Here is a 24,699-nt window from a genome sequence, read left to right on the forward strand (position 1 = left end):
TTATTACAGTGTACCGTCCTGCTACATCCCCTTATTACACCGTACCGTCCTGTTACATCCACTTATTATACCGTACCGTCCTGCTACATCCCCTTATTACACCGTACCGTCCTGCTACATCCCCTTATTACACCGTATCGTCCTGCTACATCCCCTTATTACACCGTACTGTCCTCCTATATCCCCTTATTACACCCTTCTGTCCTGCTACCTTCCCTTTTTACACCGTACCGTCCTGCTACATCCCCTTATTACACCGTACCGTCCTGCTACATCCCCTTATTACACCGTACCGTCCTGCTACATCCCCTTATTACACCGTACCGTCCTGCTACATCCCCTTATTACACCGTACCGTCCTGTTACATCCCCTACTTACACCGTACCGTCCTGTTACATCCCCTACTTACACCGTACCGTCCTGCTACATCCCCTTATTACACCGTACCGTCCTGCTACATCCCCTTATTATACTGTACCGTCCTGTTACATCCCCTTATTACACCGTACCGTCCTGCTACATCCCCTTATTACACCGTACCGTCCTGCTACATCCCCTTATTATACCGTACTGTCCTGTTACATCCACTTATTACACCGTACCGTCCTGCTACATCCCCTTATTATACCGTACCGTCCTGCTGCATCCCCTTATTACACCGTACCGTCCTCCTACATCCCCTTATTACAACGTACCGTCCTGTTATATCCCCTTATTACACCGTACCGTCCTGCTACATCCCCTTATTACACCGTACCGTCCTGCTACATCCCCTTATTACACCGTACCGTCCTGCTACATCCACTTATTACACCGTACCGTCCTGTTACATCCCCTTATTACACCGTACCGTCCTGTTACATCCCCTTATTACACTGTACCGTCCGGCTACATCCCCTTATTACAGTGTACCGTCCTGCTACATCCCCTTATTACACCGTACCGTCCTGTTACATCCACTTATTATACCGTACCGACCTGCTACATCCCCTTATTACACCGTACCGTCCTGCTACATCCCCTTATTACACCGTATCGTCCTGCTACATCCCCTTATTACACCGTACTGTCCTCCTATATCCCCTTATTACACCCTTCTGTCCTGCTACCTTCCCTTATTACACCGTACCGTCCTGCTACATCCCCTTATTACACCGTACCGTCCTGCTACATCCCCTTATTACACCGTACCGTCCTGCTACATCCCCTTATTACACCGTACCGTCCTGCTACATCCCCTTATTACACCGTACCGTCCTGTTACATCCCCTACTTACACCGTACCGTCCTGTTACATCCCCTACTTACACCGTACCGTCCTGCTACATCCCCTTATTACACCGTACCGTCCTGCTACATCCCCTTATTATACTGTACCGTCCTGTTACATCCCCTTATTACACCGTACCGTCCTGCTACATCCCCTTATTACACCGTACCGTCCTGCTACATCCCCTTATTATACCGTACTGTCCTGTTACATCCACTTATTACACCGTACCGTCCTGCTACATCCCCTTATTATACCGTACCGTCCTGCTGCATCCCCTTATTACACCGTACCGTCCTCCTACATCCCCTTATTACAACGTACCGTCCTGTTATATCCCCTTATTACACCGTACCGTCCTGCTACATCCCCTTATTACACCGTACCGTCCTGCTACATCCCCTTATTACACCGTACCGTCCTGTTACATCCCCTTATTACACCGTACCGTCCTGCTACATCCCCTTATTACACCGTACCGTCCTGCTACATCCCCTTATTACACCCTACCGTCCTGTTACATCCCTTTTACATCGTACCGTCATGCTACATCCCCTTATTACACCGTACCGTCCTCCTACATCCCCTTATTACACCATACTGTCCTGTTATATCACCTTATTACACCGTACCGTCCTCCTACATCCCCTTATTACACCATACTGTCCTGTTATATCACCTTATTACACCGTACCGTCCTGTTATATCACCTTATTACACCGTACCGTCCTGCTACATCCCCTTATTACACCGTACCCTTCTGCTACATCCCCTTATTACACCGTACCGTCCTGTTACATCCCCTTATTACTCACGTACCGTCCTGAGTCACACTCACGGCAGCTCTCACACATACACAGGGTCACACTGACGGCACCTCTCACACATACACAGGGTCACACTCACGGCACCTCTCACACATACACAGGGTCACACATACACAGGGTCACACTCACGGCACCTCTCACACATACACAGGGTCACACTCACGGCACCTCTCACACATACACAGGGTCACACTCACGGCACCTCTCACACCTACACAGGGTCACACTCACGGCAGCTCTCACACATACACAGGGTCACACTCACAGCAGCTCTCACACATACACAGGGTCACACTCACAGCAGATCTCACACATACACAGGGTCACACTCACAGCAGCCTCTCACACATACACAGGGTCACACTCACAGCACCTATCACACATACACAGGGTCATACTCACAGCAGCTCTCACACATACACAGGGTCACACTCACAGCTGTTCTCACACATACACAGGGTCACTCACAGCATCTCTCACACATACACAGGGTCACAATCACAGCAGCTCTCACACATACACAGGGTCACACTCACAGCAGCTCTCACACATACACAGGGTCACACTCACAGCAGCTATCACACATACACAGGGTCACACTCACAGCAGCTCACACATACACAGGGTCACTCACAGCATCTCTCACACATACACAGGGTCACAATCACAGCAGCTCTCACACATACACAGGGTCACGCTCACAGCTCTCACACATACACAGGGTCACACTCACAGCAGCTCTCACACATACACAGGGTCACACTCACAGCAGCTCTCACACATACACAGGGTCACACTCACAGCAGCTCTCACACATACACAGGGTCACACTCACAGCATCTCTCAGACATACACAGGCTCACACTCACAGCAGCTCTCACACATACACAGGGTGACACTCACAGCACCTCACACATACACAGGGTCACACTCACAGCAGCTCTCACACATACACAGGGTCACACTCACAGCAGCTCTCACACATACACAGGGTCACACTCACAGCATCTCTCACACATACACAGGGTCACACTCACAGCATCTCTCACACATACACAGGGTCACTCACAGCATCTCTCACACATACACAGGGTCACGCTCACAGCAGCCCTCACACATACACAGGGTCACACTCACAGCAGCTCTCACACATACACAGGGTCACACTCACAGCAGCCATCACACATACACAGGGTCACACTCACAGCAGCTCTCACATACACAGGGTCACACTCACTGCAGCTCTCACACATACACAGGGTCACACTCACAGCAGCTCTCACATACACAGGGTCACACTCACAGCAGCTCTCACATACACAGGGTCACACTCACAGCAGCTCTCACACATACACAGGGTCACACTCACAGCATCTCTCACATACACAGGGTCACACTCACAGCAGCTCTCACATACACAGGGTCACACTCACAGTAGCTCTCACACATACACAGGGTCACACTCACAGCAGCTCTCACATATACAGGGTCACACTCACAGCAGCTCTCACACATACACAGGGTCACACTCACAGCAGCTCTCACACATACACAGGGTCACACTCACAGCAGCTCACACATACACAGGGTCACACTCACGGCAGCTCTCACACATACACAGGGTCACACTCACAGCAGCTCTCACACATACACAGGGTCACACTCACAGCAGCTCTCACACATACACAGGGTCACACTCACAGCAGCTCTCACACATACACAGGGTCACACATAAAGAGTATAGGAAAGAAAGTGGGAAGCGCTGTAACCACAAATGGACTTAATCAATGTTAATTAATGATGGTGTTTAATACATATAATTGCTTGTATGTACATTTGTATTATAATATCAATCTGTAGATATTGAAATATCAAAATTTCCTTTTATCACATATATATTATCAGCATGTATGCATCACATATAATATATACACACACACACAACTGTTCAAAAGTTTGGGGTCAATTTCCTTATTTTTGACAGAATGTTTTTTTTTCAATGAAGATAACAGGAAATTAATCAGAAATACACTCTATACATTGTTAATGTGGTAAATGGCTATATTAGCTGCAAACATCTGTTTTTTTAAAGAAATATCTACATAGGTGTCTAGAGGCCCATTTCCAGCAACCATCACTCCAGTGTCCTAATGATACATTGTGTTTGCTAAACGCGTTAGTAGATTAATGGATGATTAGAAAAACCTTGTACAATTATGTTAGCACAGCTGAAAACGGGTTTGCTCATTAGAGAAGCTATAAAACTGTCCTTCCTTTGAGCTAGTTGAGTATCTGGAGCATCACAATTGTGGGTTCAATTATACTCTCCAAATGGCCAGAAAAAGAGAACTTTCATGTGAAACTCGACAGACTGTTCTTAGAAATGAAGGCTATTCCATGCAAGAAATTGCCAAGAAACTGAACATTTCCTACAACGGTGTGTACTGCTCCCTTCAGAGAACAGCACAAACAGGCTCTAACCAGAGTAGAAAGAGAAGCAGGAGGCCCCGGTGCACAACTGTGCAAGAAGACAAGTACATTAGAGTCTCTAGTTTGAGAAATAGACGCCTCACAAGTCCTCAACTGGCGGCTTCATTAAATGGTACCCGCAAAACGCCAGTGTCAACGTCTACAGTGAAGAGACGACTCCGGGATGCTGGCCTTCTAGGCAGAGTGGCAAAGAAAAAGCCATATCTGAGACTGGCCAATAAAAGGAAAAGATTAATAAGGTCTGCAATTCTGTAACTGCTGCAGAAGGAGCATTCTTTCACGAAAGCAAAGTTTGAAGGACAAAATTATTATTTCAAATAAAAATCATTATTTCTAACCTTGCCAATGTCTAGACTATATGTTCTATTCATTTTACAACTCATTTGATAAATAAGACAGTTTTCATGTAGTGTATATATACATGTATATATTTGAGTCCACAATGTCTGTGTGTGATAATACAAATCTTTCAGCAGGAATACATTTATGTTTAGTTTTATAACCAACTTATAACTGTAGTGAATGGATAAAAAATATCCAGTGACATAGGAGTCATATATGGAAAGGGCTGGGTATGGGATGCCCGGCTGTCATCCCGATGCTCAGTATCCTGACAGGGGTTAGGTAAGCATCCAAACCCTCTCCTTAACCCTTTTTCTGCACCCTCCCCCTTTTAGTGCCTCACTCTAACCACACCCCTCCCGTGGTCTAACCCAAACCTCCCCGCTACCGCAGCCTCACCCCAAACCTCCCTCCCGCAGCCTAACACCAAACCTCACTCCTCCCGCAGCCTCACCATAACCTCACCCCTCCTGCAGTCTAGCCTAAACCTCCCCCGTCCCGTAGCCTCACCCCTCCCGCAGCCTAACCCCAAACCTCCCTCCTCCCACAGCCTAACCCTAACCTCCCCCCTCCCACAGACTAACCCCTAACCTCCCCCCCTCCCACAGTCTAACCCCAAACCAACCCCCTCTCACAGCCTAACCCCAAACCTCCCCCCTCCCGCAGCATCACCCTATTCTCCCCCTCCATTAGCCTAACCCCAAACCTCCCCCCTCCCGCAGCCTAACTCTAACCTCTCCCGCAGCCTAACCCTTACCTCCCCCTTCCCACAGCCTAACCCTAACCTTCTGGGGGGCCTAAAACTAACTCTCCCTCCCACGCGTCTAAAAGCTAACGGATCCAGTTGTCAGGATTCTAGCGCAGGTTTTTCGTCAATCGACATCCCGATTGTAGGTATAATAACTACATCCCCATTGAAAGCCAGATTTGACCAAATGTTAAACGAAACTGAGGTACAGCAGTAGCAGCACTTCTAATATCTCAGATTTGTTATAATTCTCCAACCCAGGGGGCTGCAAGTAAACCAAACTGCACCTATTATCATTCAGCAAAAGGACTCAAGGACAAGGAGCCCACCCTCAGATGGGAGGAGGATGAGCTGCAGTGGATATGTCTCCGGCTGTGTAGCCGGTCCACTGTACATGATAACTTCACGGGCCGTCTCTCCGCTGAAGTAGACGGCCACGCCAATGGATCTGGGTTAGCCGAGGCCCAGTGCAGTGTAATTCACCGCGCCGATTGAAATGGACAGTCCAGTGGTACAGCCGTATTCTAATGCCAATGGTGAGAGTGACCTCAGATACAGGCGGCTCAGCCTCACTAGTTCTGCAGCTGCTGGTAGAGGCTCAGCCACCTCCTCCCTTGTCCACTATCAGTCAAAGGGCAACACTGGGGAGGAGTTTTATGTTAGTGGGAGGGTTCCTTAGCTATTCCCACCAAGGACCTAATTGTTTGGAGCTTTGAGGTTCTCTTTATGCATGGGCTACCACTGGTTACTCTGGTTTTCTCCCACAGCTTTCAAAAGCAGACTGATGGATTAAGTGCGTGATATGGAAATAGATTGTAAGCTCCAATGGTGAATGGCTGAATGTGAGTAACCACTAGCTACTGTGCACATTTAAAATGTCTTCTTTCTCATACCAAAATGCAAGGTGCTTTGCATCCTATTGGGAGAAAGGTGCTATATACACAATGTCATTCGTTTTCTTATATGTAAAATATTAAACACAACCCTGTTTCAAGTCTACCACTTGAGGAAATTCAATTGTGACTTTCTAATGTATAAGAGCTGATTTGTGTGTATAACATCTCTCACATTCAGAATATTAAAATGACACTTCCCACACTCAGAACATGGAAATCTTTTCTTTCAGTGACTTCTCTGATGTGTAACAAGATCTGATTTCTTTGTATAACATTTCCCACACTCAGAGCATGGAAATGGTTTCTCACCTGTGTGACTTCTCTGATGTGTAACAAGAGCTGATTTATGTGCAAAACATTTCCCACACTCATAACATGGAAATGGTTTCTCACCTGTGTGACTTCTCTCATGTATAACAAGAGCTGATTTCTTTGTAAAACATTTCCCACACTCAGAACATGGAAATGGTTTCTCACCTGTGTGACTTCTCTGATGTATAACCAGATCTGATTTATTTGTAAAACATTTCTCACACTCAGTACATGGAAATGGCTTCTCACCTGTGTGACTTCTCTGATGTGTAACCAGCTGGGATTTCTGTGCAAAACATTTCCCACACTCAGAGCATGTAAATGGTTTCTCACCTGTGTGAGTTCTCTGATGTGTAACAAGAGATGATTTCTGTGGAAAACATTTCCCACACTCAGAACATGGGAATTGTTTCTCACCTGTGTGACGTCTCTCATGTATTACAAGCTGTGATTTCTGTGCAAACCATTTCCCACACTCAGAACATGGAAATGGTTTCTCACCTGTGTGACTTTTCTCATGTGTAAAAAGATGTGATTTGCTTGTATAACATTTCCCACACTCAGAACACGGAAATGGTTTCTCACCTGTATGTATTCTCTCATGTATAATAAGATCTGATTTCTGTGTAAAACATTTCCCACACTCAGAACATGGAAATGGTTTCTCACCTGTGTGACTTCTCTGATGTATTACAAGCTCTGATTTATTTGTAAAACATTTCCCACACTCAGAACATGGAAATGGCTTCTCACCTGTGTGACTTCTCTCATGTATAACAAGAGATGATTTCTGTGTAAAACATTTCCCACACTGAGAGCATGGAAATTGTTTCTCACCTGTGTGACTTCTCTGATGTGTAACAAGAGCTGATTTATGTGCAAAACGTTTTGAACATTTAGAACATGGAAATGGTTTCTCACCTGTGTGAGTTCTCTCATGTGTAACCAGCTGGGATTTCTGTGTAAAACATTTCCCACACTTAGAGCATGGAAATGGTTTCTCACCTGTGTGAGTTCTTTGATGTGTAACCAGATTTGATTTCTGTGCAAAACATTTCCCACACTGAGAGCATGGGAATTGCTTCTCACTTGTGTGATTTCTCTGATGTATAACAAGCTGTGATTTCTGTGTAAAACATTTCCTACACTCAGAAGACGGAAATGGTTTCTCACCTGTGTGACTTCTCTCATGTATAACAAGATGTGATTTCTCTGCAAAACATTTCCCACACTCAGAGCATGGAAATGGTTTCTCAACTGTGTGACTTCTCATATGTATAATAAGAAATGATTTATGTGTAAAAAATTTCTCACATTCAGAACATGGAAATGACCTCTCATTTGTGTGACATCTCTCATTTGTAACAATAGCTAGGTTATCTGTAGAACTTTTCCCACACTCAGAAGAGGAAGTGACTGTATCACCGCTATGATCTGTACTATGCGCAGCAATATGCGAGTTACCAGAAGTACATTCCTCAAGAATAGAGGGATCAGATGATATATCTGCACTGTGAAGTGATGAATGTATATTTAGGTTTTCTTCTGGAGACTGGAGCGTGACGTTCTCATCTTTTACTTTATATTCTGCAGACCAAACGAGATGTCCCTCCGAGGTCTTCCTTGTATTGTGTCCATCTGGTAGAAATAAAATAGTTATCTAGTTATCCCACAGCAAAGGTGTCATTAATCATTATTTATCTCACCCCTATTCCCATAAGTTTGTGCTTAGTACAACATAATGAGGGACACTTTGGACTTCTACCGTTCACACTCAAACATAATGGAGGTGGATTGAAAGATCTACAGTAAAAAGGTAGACAATGTCTAAATAGACACCAGGTGTTAAGACAGTCTCAGCCAATCAGTGCCTCCTACTTCTTGGGAACTTTCACCTGGTTCTCAAGATATAGGCAAAGGGTGACGGCATTAGGTCCATCACTCACGTAAGCATTTAGGCTATATCTCTGTAGGAGGCTGTAATTTGTTTCACCATTTCCCATAGAGCCAGGAGGTTGTGCTTCTTTCTACTTTCCTTGTCCTACGATGTGTTGCTGTTTCTCTGTTCTCATCTGCAACTGCAGCACATCCTTCATATTAAGTAGCCTCATCTATTACAAGGTTGTGTTGGTGCACTACACCCAGTGGTAGGCCAGGTTGTTTGCACACTAGGACTGTTGTGAGTTAGCTTTGCCGACTCCGCTGCTTCCACCGTAGTAGCCATAGCACTGAATTGGTTATCACTGACGGCGAAGCGCCGTTTTCAAATTAACCATTTGGCGCTAGGCACCAGGTATTGAATTTGTGTGTGCCGCAGCCCAGACCACCCCCCGGCGGCTGCAGAGAGTGAATAGTTTAAGTCCCAGCTCTGAGGAAAGTGAGGACACTGATGGCGTGATACAGTAGACGTAATGCCGAAATGTATGCAGACGGGGAGATTATTTGCCATTGTGCATGGGTGTAAGTCGCACTGCGCACGCGATTGCTTTGTGAATGTTGTAGGGATGATATGATGCTCAGGAGTGGGGGTGTTCAGCTCTGAGAACATGGTACCGGCTATAGGCGAAGGAACCCATCTACTGGCGACCAGGAGGGTAGCTCCCAGCACCCTCCCAGTGCTGATGGCAGTACAAAGAACGTGATGACTGGGAAAGTATCTTACCGTACCACAGGTGCTGTACTGGTTAAAGCCAGTGTATCAGAATAAAGTGTGTACCGGTATTTATATATAATAATGTACCTAATATATATGCGAGACACTGTATCTGGGATAGAGGTGTCCTGGGCGGCAGTGCAGATGGGAATACTGAGCACAGAGTATAGCGGTGTATATAAATATTCTACATTATTACATGTGAGTTAAGTATTTATAAGAAAATTGCACTTAAATTTCCCTGGGTGGTCTAGGAGAATCTAGAGCACTTTGTGGAATGCTGGTTCCCTCAGGTGCCCTTATAGAGAACTGGAATGTCTTCTCCTGCGGCCTCTTCATCACCAAAATGCGAGAGGCGGGCATAAAGTTGCCAAAGGAGTGGAGAATTGGAGAGAGGAGTGCCCACCGCTCCCTCTCCCCAAGTTTGTTGTACCCATGCCTCTTGTGTTGAGTGGTGTCTCCTATATTTTTCACCAAAGGGTGTGCCTATCCTAAAATCTGGGGTCCCTGGCTTTCAGAGGCTCGAGCAACATGTTGAAGTGTTCCAGAGGGTAGATGTTGAAGTGTTTCAGAGAGTAGGGGGTTAAGTCATAGTGAATCCAGGAACTGTTGCTACAAGATAATTATTGGGTATGAAGGTCCAAGGGGCTCCTAATTGGATTAGCAGTGCCTGGAAATGTTCAGAACTGCTTTCCGGGTAGTGGGGTAATAGACACTCGGCTCAGCTCCATAAGGGTTGAGCAGTTCCTGGCAGGGGCGTAACTAGACCTAGGGGGCCCACACAGCAAACTTTTCACAGCCCCACCACTTGGGCTGCGCCCCCCGCACCCACCTCACTTACCCCTCCTTGACTTACCTGTTCCATGGTCTCGGTGCGCAGGGCAGGCACACCGCCTCTCCCGGCCAGCTCCTCTCTCCTCACTGACTGATGCAATATCAGTCAATGAAGGGGAGCCGACCAGGACGCAACACGGAATGGGGGCCGCTAGCAATGAGCAGGTAAAGCATGGAGAGGGGAGTGAAGAGGGTGCGGGAGGGGTGACACGGACCGAGGCCTGGCACCATAGGTGCAGGGGCAGTGCCGGTCCCCGGATTAGTCCTGGCCCCATAGCAGCAGCACCTACGGCAGTTACGCCACTGGTTCCTGGTGTTCTGTGGCATTCCCCCATTAAGATAACAGGGGGGTACTATTAAAATTTTCCACAAACTGTGGGGACTGCTCCTAAAAACAAGTCCAAATTTCTTCGAAAGGGTGCAGTCCCAGTTTTCATTCCTCTAAGCTTGGTGCACCTAGGGCCCAGTATTGAGGAGCTGTGGCCCCTCAAAATTGAAGGCAGTTCATTTTAAGGGGCCACCAAATTCTGTTTTGAGGTCTCTGGCTTTGAGAGGCACTAGTGCTGTGAGGGAGTGTCCTAGAGAAGCAGGGTGGAGTCATACTGAAGCAAGGAACCATTTCTACAAGTCAGCCTCAGGGACCCCTGACTGGGTGGTCGGTGCCCGGAATAGTTCAGAACTATTATGTGGGTACTAAGGTAGTAATTACCCAGTTGAGCTCCATGGGATGGCTTCCTCAGAAACCAGGGGCGTGGCTGTTAAAACTGGGAATGAGCATTTGAGAGAGGAGTATGTCCTTCCATACCCCAAATTTGGTGCATCTGGGCCTCTCTGGATGTTTCTCAGCAATGAAGAGGCCTAGAGATTCATTTGGAGATGACATATTGTAGGGTGTCATGCGCATACAAGTCCTCCACTGGGTCCTTAAGGATCTGGTGATGTTGAGGTGGTGTTTCAGTGGTGGAAATATTCTGCATCTGTTTTGGAGCCTTAACTCTTACACTCCCTACCAGGGACTGGTGCCACACAGTGACATGATGTGAGAGGGAGAGCAGGAGTATAATAGGGGCTGATGGCTCCTGATGTATGAGATACACTAGAGAGTGTGGGGAGGCGGAAACTGGTCAGATCTCTGGGCTGGTAATACACAGTAACACGATGTGAGGAGGAGAGCAGGAGTATAATAGGGACTGATGGCTCCTGATGTATAAGATACACCAGAGAGTGTGGGGAGGAGACTGGTCAGATCTCTGGGCTGGTAACACACAGTGACATGATGTGAGGGGTAGAGCAGGAGTCTAATAGGAGCTGAAAAGGGTGTAGAAAACGAGATTATTGTACCGAGTGATTATGGTTTATTTATATAGTGCCGTATTATTATGGTTTATTTGTATTTATGCACATGTCTCAAACCCATTGGAGTTTACTATCTAAATTCCCTAACGCACATGTCGTCAAAATTCAATAAACATTTCAGTATATTTTTGGATTGGGGAAGGTAATCTACTCAAAACTGGAACAAACAAACCCCACACACATAACGCCCTGGTCAGAATCAAACGCAGCACTGTGAGACAACAATGCTACACAGTGTCATCATGGTGCCCTGGGAGAATATGTGAATTTTTCCTGTAATAAGTGTTTATTACTCACCAGTGCTGATATCTGTAGGGATTTCCTCCTCCTTATACTGCTGATCACCCCTCACATACGTCTCTACTTCTTCCTCTATATCTTCTGCCTTTATATCAGTCACATACGTCTCTTTTTCTCCCTCTATATCTTCTGCCTTTATATCAGTCACATACGTTTCTTTTTCCCTCTCTGTATCTTCTGCCTTCATATCAGTCACATACGTCTCTTCTTCTCCCTCTATATCTTCTGCCTTTATATCAGTCACATACGTCTCTTCTTCTCCCTCTATATCTTCTGCCTTTATATCAGTCACATACGTCTCTTCTCCCTCTATATCTTCTGCCTTCATATCAGTCACATACGTCTCTTCTCCCTCTATATCTTCTGCATTTATATCAGTCACATATGTCTCTTCTCCCTCTGAATCTTTTACTTTATCATTCAAGAGGACTTCACACTATATAAATGAGCAAAAAAATACATTAATAATTTCTGATTTCAGTAAGAGATTAAACAATAAATATAATTAGAAGCAAATTGGTAGCAGGTAGCACACCCCTGAGATATTATATTTAATATTATAATATACAAATATATCCAGTTGGTGGTTGTCAATACGAACCTGTGCGGTAGTTGTCTTTGTTAATATAATTAGAAGCAAAAATTCTACAATTAGAAGCAAAATTCATGGGATAGGTGCCTAGTATTGTGTAGGACCCCCGTCTAGCACGGCAAAGAGCAGCAACTCAACGTGGCATTGATTCCACATGTGGACGGAAAACCTCTGCAGAGATGTTGACCATCTGGATAGCTTCCCACAGCTCCCTATTTGTAGGGTCTTGGGTATGAATGTACTTCACCTCCACGTCTCATAAATGCTCAATTGGGTTCATATTGGGCAAACGTGGTGGCCACACCATTCGTCAGAACTCTCCAGAATGCTCCTCAAACCAATTCTGGACAACATGGGACTGATGACATGGTGCATTATCCTGCTGGAATATTCCATCTTGGTGTGGGGGAACATGAAGGGCTGCAAATGGTTATTAAGCAATACAACATAGCAGTTACCAGTCAATTTTCGTTGCCTTGCCATGAGCAGTCTAGCCGGTGTTCATCTTACGAGACGTCAGATTACAACTGATGCAGGTCTGGGCATTTCCAAGATGCCACAGTACGGTGACACCACCTACCATTACCTTTACATACTACTATCCCATGAGTATTCTGACTGTTACTGAATTCTGACAGTAACTTTGGTATATTGGTGAGACCCTAAATCACACCTACATGATGCTCCTGTGGGATCCTGTAATTCTCCTCTGTACAGTCCTGGGAATAAAGAGGATGGGGACATCTCTCTGGGGTATTTCTGTTACTGGGTCCATCTGTAGGAGACAAACAGTGACTGAGTACATTGTATATATGTGATTATCAGGGGGTGTGTATATATACGGGCCCCCGTACATGCTCTCCCCTGTACAATAAATGACAGTCTCCTCTTACCCAGTGATGTGAGGGGCTGGTGATTCTCCATCATCACGTCCTTGTACAGACCCCTGTGTTCCTCTATATACTCCCCCCTCCTGCATGGAGACATAGACAGTGACATCCTGACACCTTATAGGAACCTGACACACACAATGATACAGTCATCAACTAGTTTTATTGATTTCATTATTTATTAATCAGTTATTGATAACATAACCAACGTCATTTTTAATACATTTGCTCACCCAATAAACCTGTAACAAGATCTCTTATTATTCATTGGCTCTTACATTTACGAAGACGATTGTAGATTATAGGATGTAGATTATAGGATAACCATATATGGGCATAATCACTTATGATGATTGGAGGTTATAGGATGCCCATATATGGGTATAATCACTTACGATGATGATTGGAGGTTATAGGATGCCCATATATGGGTATAATCACTTACGATGATGATTGGAGGTTATAGCATGACCATATATGGGTCTAATCCCTTATGATGATTGGAGGTTATAGGATGACCATATATAGGTATAATCACTTATCATGAATGGAGATTATACAATCACCATATATGGGTATAATCACTTATGATGATTGGAGGATATAGCATGACCATATATCTAAGTATAAACACTTACGATGATGATTGGAGGAATTGGATGACCATATATGGGTATAATCACTTATGATGATGATTGGAGGTTATAGCATGACCATATATGGGTATAATCACTTATAGTGATGATGATTGGAGGTTATAGGATGACCATATATGGGTCTAATCCCTTATGATGATTGGAGGTTATAGGATGACCATATATAGGTATAATCACTTATCATGAATGGAGATTATACAATCACCATACATGGGTATAATCACTTATGATGATTGGAGGATATAGCATGACCATATATAGGTATAATCACTTACGATGATGATTGGAGGAATTGGATGACCATATATGGGTATAATCACTTATGATGATGATTGGAGGTTATAGCATGACCATATATGGGTATAATCACTTATAGTGATGATTGGAGGTTATAGGATGACCATATATGGGTATAATCAATTAAGATGATGATTGGAGGTTATAGGATGACGGTAGATGGGTATAATCACTTATGATTGGCGGTTATAGCATGACCATATATGTGTATAATCACTTGGTGATGATTGAAGATTATACGATCACCATATATGGGTATAATCACTTATAATGATGATGATTGGAGTTTATAGGATGACCATATATGGGTGTAATCACTTATGATGATTGGAGGTTATAGGATGACCATATATGGGTGTAATCACTTATGATGATTGGAGGTTATAGGATGACCATATATGGGTATAATCACTTATGATGATTGGAGGTTATAGCATGACCATATATGGGTGTAATCACTTATGATGATGATTGGAGGTTATAGGATGACCATATATGGGTATTATCACTTATCATGAATGGAGATTATACGATCACCATATATGGGTATAATCACTTATGATGATTGGAGGTTATAGTATGACCATATATGGGTATAATCACTTATGATGATTGGATGTTATAGGATGACCATATATGGGTATAATCACTTATGATGATGATTATACGATCACCATATATGGGCATAATCACTTCATGATGATTGGAGGTTATAGGATGACCATATATGGGTATAATCACTTGATGATTGGAGATGATACAATGACCATATATGGGCATAATCACTTGATGATTGAAGATTATACGATCACCATATATGGGTATAATCACTTACGATGCTGATTGGAGGTTATAGGATGACCATATATGGGTATAATCACTTATGATGCAGATTGGAGGTTACAGGATGACCATATATGGGTATAATCACGAAGACGATTGGAGATGATACGATGACCATACATAGAAAAGCTGAGAAACAGCATTATACACACAGGGCCTGATTCAGACCCGGTCGCAAGTGCTGTGCGCTCGCAACCGGGTCCATGGTGGGCCAGTGCGCATGCGCACGACAGAGCCGGCTGTCGTGCGCAATGCGCGAGAACCGGATAGCGACGGGCACTCCGTCGCTCTGGGTCTCGCATCAAAGGGGGCGTGCTGTCGATGTTGAGTGACAGCATGCCCCCTTTGGTGGGCGGGCCGGGGGAGTGGCTGCCCAAACGGAGGCATTCCCATGTGAACGCCTCCGTCTGGGGCCGGCCCCACTGACATGGATTTCGGCTCTGGTAGAGCCGAAACCTCTCTGGGGCTTGCGGCAATGAGACCCTACCACAAGGGTCTCGTCACAAGCCCGATGGTCGCGATGGTCTTGACCATCACAACCATCTTCCTGGCCGCTCGCTATAGCTGTGGGTGGTCATCCACAGCTATGCGAGCGGCTAGGAGGCCGTTAAAAAAAAAAAAAAAAAAGCCCGGCGCTGATTCAGAGCGATCGGCTCTGAATCAGGGCCACAGCTCACAGAACTATATACTCATCCCACTGACGTGCACACGGCCTGCAATTGGCTCACCCTACAAAACAGACAACACCAGATACACTGCGGGTAAAAGGCTTTAGAATATCCCACTTTGCTGTCTCCCTCCACTCTGAAATAAATCATTGAACAAAGAAACAAAAAGGAGATAATGTAATTAGAATCATTTATGGTAATATCATTTAATGTCAATTTCTGACTCTTCAGAGTAGCCGCTTTTAACAGATATAATGGCCAATCACACACATGACATCTTCCTACAATACTGCTTAGAAAGTTCTTCCCAACACTACTGCAGAAGCTCCCACAGATGTGCTGCACCTGTAGATGGCTTTGCTTGCACCCAAACCAGCCTGATGGGGTGCGTCTGGAGACTGTGCGGCCATACCATGATTTGAGGCCTATTGTCTTATTCTTTTTCTAGAAGTCACCAAACTCAGGATCCAGCAAAGAGCCCCAGGCCATCACACTTCCTACATGTTTGACAATTGGTGTCACACACTAAGGAACCGTCCTTTCACCTACTCAACTCAGCACACAGAAACCCTGTGTGACAAGATTGCACATATTGATTCATCATTCCATAAGAACTTCTTCCAGTCTTCAGTAGTCCACTGGTGGTCCTTCATGGCCCAGGCAAGCCTCCTTTTCCTACACTGCTCTCTTAGCAATAGTTTTCTTACTGATACTCAACCAGTGACTTGCTTAGTTTGACCAGTGATGAGCTGGACTAGAAGCTGTTGTCCTATCAGCCACCTACCACGCAAGCTGTTGACTCTCAAACTTGTTTTCTGATTCTGTTGCGGCTTTGGGTTGGCCAGACCTCTTCCTGCCAGAGTTGCCCCCAGTCTCCAAGTGCCTTTTGAAGGTGTAGAAAACGGTAATCACTGACAACTTGGCTTTCTCTGCAATTTCTTAAAAAAAAACAGACCTACACTTTATTTTTAAATCATAGAATTTTGGTACCCAGTGTTGAATCCGTTTGTCTTAATCCACCTGGGATGGAGGAGGGCGCTGTTCAAGGAGCAGGCACGACTGCAAACTAAACTTGTTTGTGGGATGCCTCTACCTCCTCTATATTCCATAGTGCCTTATTTTTTTATTTTAAAAAGTCCATAGGAGAAAGATCACACACGTAACAAGAACACTAACAAGGGATTGTCAAAACAGAGTGTAACAAAGAAAGGGAGGGAATGAAAACAGATTTAATGGTGAGTACCAGAAATCCCATTTTCTCTGTCATCATACCTGTGGGACACTGGATATCATAAGGGACGTTCCAAAGATGCCTCCTAAGGAGGAACAATGCTCATTCATGACTGCGTGCAAAATCTTAAACCCAAAACTGCCATCTCTGTCTACGAACTCATTACATTTGTAGAACTTTGTAAAAGTATGGATTAAGGAGCATGTGGCTGCCTTGCATAACTTCTTCACTAAGCACTGTGCTGTGCCCCCTAAGAGTCAGTCAACCGATTTGGTAGAATATTCCGGTGATCTGGTATATGGTCCCCTCCAAAATATAAGCTCATTGGATGGTCGGCAGAATCCATCTGGCCTCCGACTGTTTACTTGTTAGCCAGCCTCTCATGGAGTTTGTCTGTTTTACTGAATACAGTAGATCTCTTCACATACATCCACAAGGCTCTGACGTCACAAAGGCCCTGATCATCCCTGCTGCCTGAGGATGAGTCATCACTGAGAGCTAGAATAAAAAAATAAGATTAAACCAGTAGACAACCTTCAGCTGAAAAGGTGGTCTGGTGCTCAAAGCATCAACTCCGAGACTTGCATAGCAGATTAAATGGCCAGCACTTTTCAGGTCAGAAAGTTAAGATCTCCATTATCCAGAGGTTCAAAAGGCGGCCATTGAAATGTGCACATGATGAAATTGAGATCCCACAACTCAACCGAAGGAACAAAGGGTGGTTGGACATGAAGCACACCCTGAAGAAAAGTCTGAACTTCAGAGATAGCGTCCAATTTACACTAGAAAATATTGAAAGGTCCTAAACCTGAACCTACAGTGAATATAATTTCATCCCACTGTCCAAGCTGCCCTGCAGAAATGACAGCTGGCTAGCCTAGTTGAATGTAGACGTATGGACCTACTTCTGTTCATACCATGGGATGTAAATACTCCAAAAGCAAGGATAATTTGTTGCCGAGGATGGCTTCCTAGCCTTTATCATGGTCTGAGTGAACTGATCAGAGGCCCTTAGCTTAGAAGATCATGGCTTCAACAGCCATGCCATCAAAACCAACAAAGCCAAGTTCAGATGGAAAACCAGGCAATGACTGAGCAGATCTGATCGGATTGACAGTCATCACCATGCTGAGAATGTCAGTGTACCATAACTGTTTTGACCAGTTCGGAGCCACCAAGATCATGGGACTGCCCTTGGCTTTTGCTTTTTTCAGCACGCATGGGAGCAGCGGAAATGGCAATAATAGATACACTAAGTGGAACTTCTATGAGACAGTCATTGCATCCACCAGGTTTGCGTTTCGATCCCTCATGCACATGCTGTAGAGCAGCACCTTGTGGTTGCGTCGAGAAGCCATCAAGTCCACCCCTTTGGCTGATCCCATCGGTCAGGAGTTGTTCGAAGATCTCCAAAAAGGATAGTTTCCCGGGATGAACCTTGTGCCATCTTAGAAAATCTGCTTCTTAGTTGTCTACACCTGGGATGAACACTGCTGACATCACTGGCACGTGCCATTCCACCCATCAAGCTGCATCTTCTGTCTTGGTGGTAGATGTAAGCCACAACTGTAGTTTTGCCCGACTGGATCTTTAATGGTCTTTCTTGAAGATGAGACAGTGCCTAAAGGAGAGCAAAATGAATGGCCCTTAACTCTAAAATGCTTATTGGAAGTCTTGCCTCTGTCCAAGTCCAAACCCCCTGGATACAAAGATCCTAATGTCACTGCACCCCAACCCTGCAGACTGGCATCTGTGGTCAGTATGGTCCACTGCCATGTTGACAGAGGTCGACTCTATACCAGTTTGCAGCTCCTGAGCCACCAAAGGAGAGGAGAGTTGTTTGCTACGACTGAAACACTTGAGACGCCAAGTTGGGATTCGCACAAGACCAATGGGAGTAAGAAGTTGCCGCTGAAAGGTCTACAAATGCCCAACAACTTCAAGCAGAGCAGAACAGACACCCACTTGGCAAACAGCAGGGTGAGAAACTGTCTGTGGAGGGCAAAGATTGTGTACTCCGGCAGGATTACCATGTGACACCTGGCGACTCAGGAAGATCATGCGCCGTGGTTGGACATGAAGAAAAGTCTGAACTTCAGAGATAGCGTCCAAGTTACACTAGAAAATATTGAAAGGTCCTGAAGAGATCTACTGTATTCAGTAAAACAGACAAACTCCATGAGAGGCTGGCTAACAACTAAACAGTCGGACGCCAGATGGATTCTGCCGACCATCCAATGAGCTTATATTTTGGAGGGGGACCAAAATATGCGACGAGTTGGACTTTTATCACCAATCAATGCCGTTATATTGCCAGCTGCAAGGGAAGCCGGAGCAATGTTACTGAGCCGGCCTTGATGAGATCAGCCAGATATGAGCTGATCCCGATATCTGAGGTGCATTACTATTACAGCCATGACCTTGGTGAATACCCCAGGAGCTGTTGCCAGACCGCTGGGCAGATCACTGAACTGGTAATGACCTTGCCTACAACAAATCTGAGGGGACAGTGATGCCACTTCCAGATTGGGATATGCAAGTATGCATCTTTTATTCATGGCAGCAAGAAACTCGTTCTGTCCCATGGAACTTATGATTGTATGGATGGACTAAATTGTAACCAGAGTTGCTCAGCCCATTTCTTTGCTGCCTTATTCACCCAGGGAACCACCAAGACAGGCCAGAGAGATGCCCCAGCACTGACAAAGATTGATTTAACAATCCCCTCACATACCAATCCACGCTGTCCTTTAAGGATACTGCATTAGGAATGGGGATAATAGTGGCCTTAGCCAGGTGAGGAATGGGTACTCGAGGTGTGCTCTACCACTTACCCATATCATCTTCTGGAAAGGCATAGGATAAAGTGAAGCGCTTCGGCACAAGGCCTATCAGGCTTTATCCAAGCTTCTCCCAGGATATCTGTAAGGTGGGAGATCACAAGAAAAAGAACAGGAGCTTCCTTTGGACTTTTCCACAATGAAACCGAAGGTTCCACCGCATCCTGGAAAGCATGCCGGACTGCCAAGGCCAATTCCTTCACTCCGCGGTGTGTGGTAGAGTCCCCCACCCCAGGAACAGGGTCTTCTATATCAATCCAATCTCATCCTCTCTCCTCCACTTTATAGAGCTCAGAATCATCTGGAGGCTGAACCCGTGCAAAGCCATTATGCTTGTGAGGAAGCCCAGATGAACATACCTCACAAAGTTTATCTAGTGGCAAGGTCATGGAGGCCATCGTCTGCTGCATGGCAATATCCCAGGTGGAGACAGACTTCTGAACTGGGAAACAATCCCAACTGGATGCAGTGGGGTTTGTAAGGGTAGGGGACAAGGAGGAGGGGCCACTACACAGTAAGGGAAGGGGAGAACTGGTCATGCACCAGGCGCTGATGGTCTGACTTCTCCTGAGTAAGTTCCACAATGGAGTGCACCAACTTCTTTAACCAGACGGTTTTCACCAACTCTCCTGCCAGCTCTTAAGATTAGCACGAAGCTTTGTCCCCTATGGCGCTAGATGCACAGCGTCTACCTGGCTGAGAAGAGCCGTGAGGTCATTTAACCTGGAACACGTGCAGTGCGATACCGACTGTACCCCCTCAGCCTGAGACCTGGAGGAAGATTTATTTTCAGTAATAGCAGAAGAATGAAGAAAACACAAGTGACGACAAGCTACAGAACACATTACACACTAAGCTGAGAGTGAACCAAACAGAATACGGGGGTCAAACAACGCAGGAACTAAAGCACCACAAAGCATTGCCCAGTTACAACAGCTCCAGCAGGAGGAATCAGCAAAGCAGAAACAGGTGTATAAATGGAAGGACCAGGCAGCAACTATAACCATAAGGAGCCCAATCTCCCCTTTAAAGGTGGAGATGGCGTAGTACAGAGTATACTATTTTCTAGTTATTGTCTGGCTGCCAGAGAGGGGCAGCAAGCACTAACACTACCGGAGCCACGGTCCTAGTGCCGCGAGTCAGTACTCGTGGTGATCTAGGTCACTCCCGGCCACCACCGAGCCGGCATTACTACTGAACGGTGCTCAGCCCCCACCTCAGTAGGACCGTCACATACCCTCTGAGGTTATCGGACGGTGCGGCGGCCCAGCTGCACTGCCTGATCCGGTTCCGAAGTGGGGAGATTTAGACTCCGGCCACCATCAATCTGATTACCGGTGAACAGATCCACTGGCTGAGTAATTCCGTGAGCAGACGGGATTCAAATTACAGACAGTGAGAGGACTTTTTGGTGCTCCTTGACAGACGGACGGGTGAGCAAGTTTTCACACACAACTCTATTATCCGTTGTATATGATGCCTACCGCTCCAGAATCCATTTGATATATACAGTCAGGTCCATAAATATTGGGACATTGACAGAATTTTCAGATTTTGGCCTCTATTCACCACCACAATGGCTTTGAAATGAAACAAACAAGATGTGATTTAACTGCAGACTTTCAGATTTAATTTGAGGGCAATTACATCCAAATCAGGTGAACGGTGTAGGAATTACAACGGTTTCTATATGTGCCTCCCACTTTTTAAGGGGCCAAAAGTAATGGGACAAACTAAACAATCCTAAATCTAACTTCCACTTTTTAATACTTTGTTGCAAATCCTTTGAAGGCAATTACAGCCTGAAGTCTGTAATGCATAGACATCACCAGATGCTGGGTTTCATCCCTGGTGATACTCTGCCAGGCCTCTACTGCAAATGTCTTCAGTTCCTGCTTGTTCTTGGGGCATTTTCCCTTCAGTTTTGTCTTCATCAAGTGAAATGCATGCTCAATCGGATTCAGGTCAGGAGATTGACTTGGCCATTGCATAACATTCCACTTTTTAGCCTTAAAAAACTCTTTGGTTACTTTTGCAGTATGCTTCGGGTCATTGTCCATCTGCACTGTGAAGCGCCGTCCAATGAGTTCTGAAGCATTTGACTGAATATGAGCATATAATATTGCCCGAAACACTTCAGAATTCATTCTGCTGCTTTTGTCAGCAGTCACATCATCAATAAATACAAGGGAACCAGTTCCATTGGCAGCCATACATGCCCACGCCATGACACTACCACCACCATGCTTCACTGATGAGGTGGTATGTTTTGGATCATGAGCAGTTCTTTTCCTTACTCTTCTCTTCCCATCACTCTGGTACAAGTTGATCTTTGTCTCATCTGCAATAGGTTGTTGTTCCAGAACTGTAATGGCTTTTTTAGATGTTGTTTGGCAAACTCTAATCTGGTCTTCCTGTTTTTGTGGCTCACCAATGGTTTGCATCTTGTGGTGAACCCTCTATATTCACTCTTGTGAAGTCTTCTCTTGATTGTTGACTTTGACACATATACATCTACCTCCTGGAGAGTGTTCTTGATTTGGCCAACTGTTGTGAAGGGGTTTTTCTTCACCAGGGAAATAATTCTTCTGTCATCCACCACAGTTGTTTTCCGTGGTCTTCCGGGTCTTTTGGTGTTGCTGAGCTCTCCGATGCGGTCTTTCTTTTTAAGAATGTTCCAAACAGTTGATTTGGCCACACCTAATGTTTTTGCTATCTCTCTGATGGGTTTGTTTTGATTTTTCAGCCTAATGATGGCTTGCTTCACTGATAGTGACAGCTCTTTGGATCTCATATTGAGCGTTGACAGCAACTGATTCCAAATGCAAATGTCACACCTAGAATCAACTCCAGACCTTTTACCTGCCTAATTGATAATGAAATAACGAGGGAATAGCCCACACCTGTCCATGAAATAGCTTTGGAGTTGATAGTCCCATTACTTTTGGCCCCTTAAACAGTGGTAGGTGCATATAGAAACCGTTGTAATTCCTACACCGTTCACCCGATTTGGATGTAATTACCCTCAAATTAAATCTGAAAGTCTGCAGTTAAAGCACATCTTGTTTGTTTCATTTCAAAGCCATTGTGGTGGTGAATAGAGGCCAAAATCGGAAAATTCTGTCAATGTCCCAATATTTATTACCTGACTGTATATACGTTTTTTGATATTAAACCTCTGTGAGACAGTAAATTTATTGTGGATACAACATTACTATAGTAATTACAATTACTATATACAGCGGACTTGGACTGATATATTGTATCCATTTGAAGGTTTTTTCTTTTTAACTATTTTTTATTACTATTCTCAATACAATTTATAATAAAACATTGGGGTTTTTTTTTACGGGAATTCAGGTTTATAATTTTGGGCGGCTCCTCCGTAGTTTTTATTGGTGTTTTTGTTCACGTTGAGAGATTAAGGCAGATCCTCTATCAGATGTGTAGCAGCATAGGTTGTGACCAGTGGCGCTTGGATTTCTTATGTGTTCATTTATTTACTCCCGGCCACCGATAGGTCCGAAATCAAGGACCTCTTCTCCAGGTAGCACAGGAGCACGAGGGCACTAATCCTAAGTACCTAGTACACTATAATCAAACTAAGACCCAAAACTGAGTAAGGAGGACACAGAATAAGAGTTGCGCCAGACGTCTCACGCCATGTAGTGCAATAGGGACAGGTGTACGAGGACAGATCTGTTGATGGCATATTGCAAACATGTGTCCCTGAGCACACCTTCCACAGACCACACAGGAAGGGAGAAGGAAGCATCCTATCTAGGTTTATGGTGGAGATGTTCTGGGGAGAGACTGGTTGTCAGCTATACAGCGGAGGGCAGTGGGATTAGGAGACGGAGGAAATGGTGGTGCTGCTGATGGTCAGGGGGATTTGGAGGGAGGTGATAACCAGCGCTGGTTTGGGTGTGAGAAGCTTTAGGGACATCCAGACGGCAGAGACACACCAGGCAGTAAGGAGGGGGAGAGGTAGGTGCGGTGTCATTATGAGGGGGAAGGGAAAAACTGGCAACTGATGGGAAAGAATGGCAGTTGGGGGTGAAAGAATGGCAGTTGGGGGTGAAAGACTGGCAGCCGAGGAAGGAGGGGGGGGAAGACTGGCAGCCGAGTGGGAAGAGTGGCAGTTGGGGGTGAAAGATTGGCAGATGAAGGGAAGGGAAAAACTGGCAGACCTACCAATGTGGAAAGTGCGGATGGATAGGAAGCAATTACATGAGGAATGAACTGTGTCATGAGGGCCAATGGTGGGAACTGCGTGCAGCAGAGGGTGATGAATGGTGACACAGCGGAGAGGTCCAGGAGGAGGAGTATGCAGAGGTGACCCTTAGACTTCGTTGTAGGTAAATCACTGAGTGTTTGGGATGGAACGGAGTAAGAGGAGAGGTAGGGAGACAGGAGACCGTGTGTACGCAGGAAAGGTAGGGAGACAGGAGACCGTGTGTACAGGAGAGGTAGGGAGACAGGAGACCGTGTGTACGCAGAAGAGGTAGGGAGACAGGAGACCGTGTGTACGCAGGAGAGGTAGGGAGACAGGAGACCGTGTGTACAGGAGAGGTAGGGAGACAGGAGACCGTGTGTACAGGAGAGGTAGGGAGACAGGAGACCGTGTGTACAGGAGAGGTAGGGAGACAGGAG

General features: G+C 45.4%; 1 protein-coding gene across 1 annotated transcript in view; it reads right to left on the reverse strand.

The window, feature by feature from the left end:
• The window catches only part of LOC148453680 (uncharacterized), a 53,403-nt gene extending 39,289 nt beyond the window's left edge, over window positions 1–14,114 (reverse strand). The window contains 4 exon segments of the mRNA XM_088461863.1: window positions 6,767–8,524; window positions 12,027–12,465; window positions 13,299–13,396; window positions 13,515–14,114. Coding sequence (XP_088317989.1) covers window positions 6,767–8,524; window positions 12,027–12,465; window positions 13,299–13,396; window positions 13,515–13,620 — 2,401 coding nt within the window. The 5' untranslated portion in view covers window positions 13,621–14,114.
• Between the last annotated feature and the right edge of the window lie 10,585 nt (window positions 14,115–24,699).

The sequence above is a fragment of the Taudactylus pleione genome, unplaced genomic scaffold (assembly GCF_031769625.1).
Source record: "Taudactylus pleione unplaced genomic scaffold, aTauple2 ptg001120l, whole genome shotgun sequence".
NCBI classification, from domain to species: domain Eukaryota; kingdom Metazoa; phylum Chordata; class Amphibia; order Anura; family Myobatrachidae; genus Taudactylus; species Taudactylus pleione.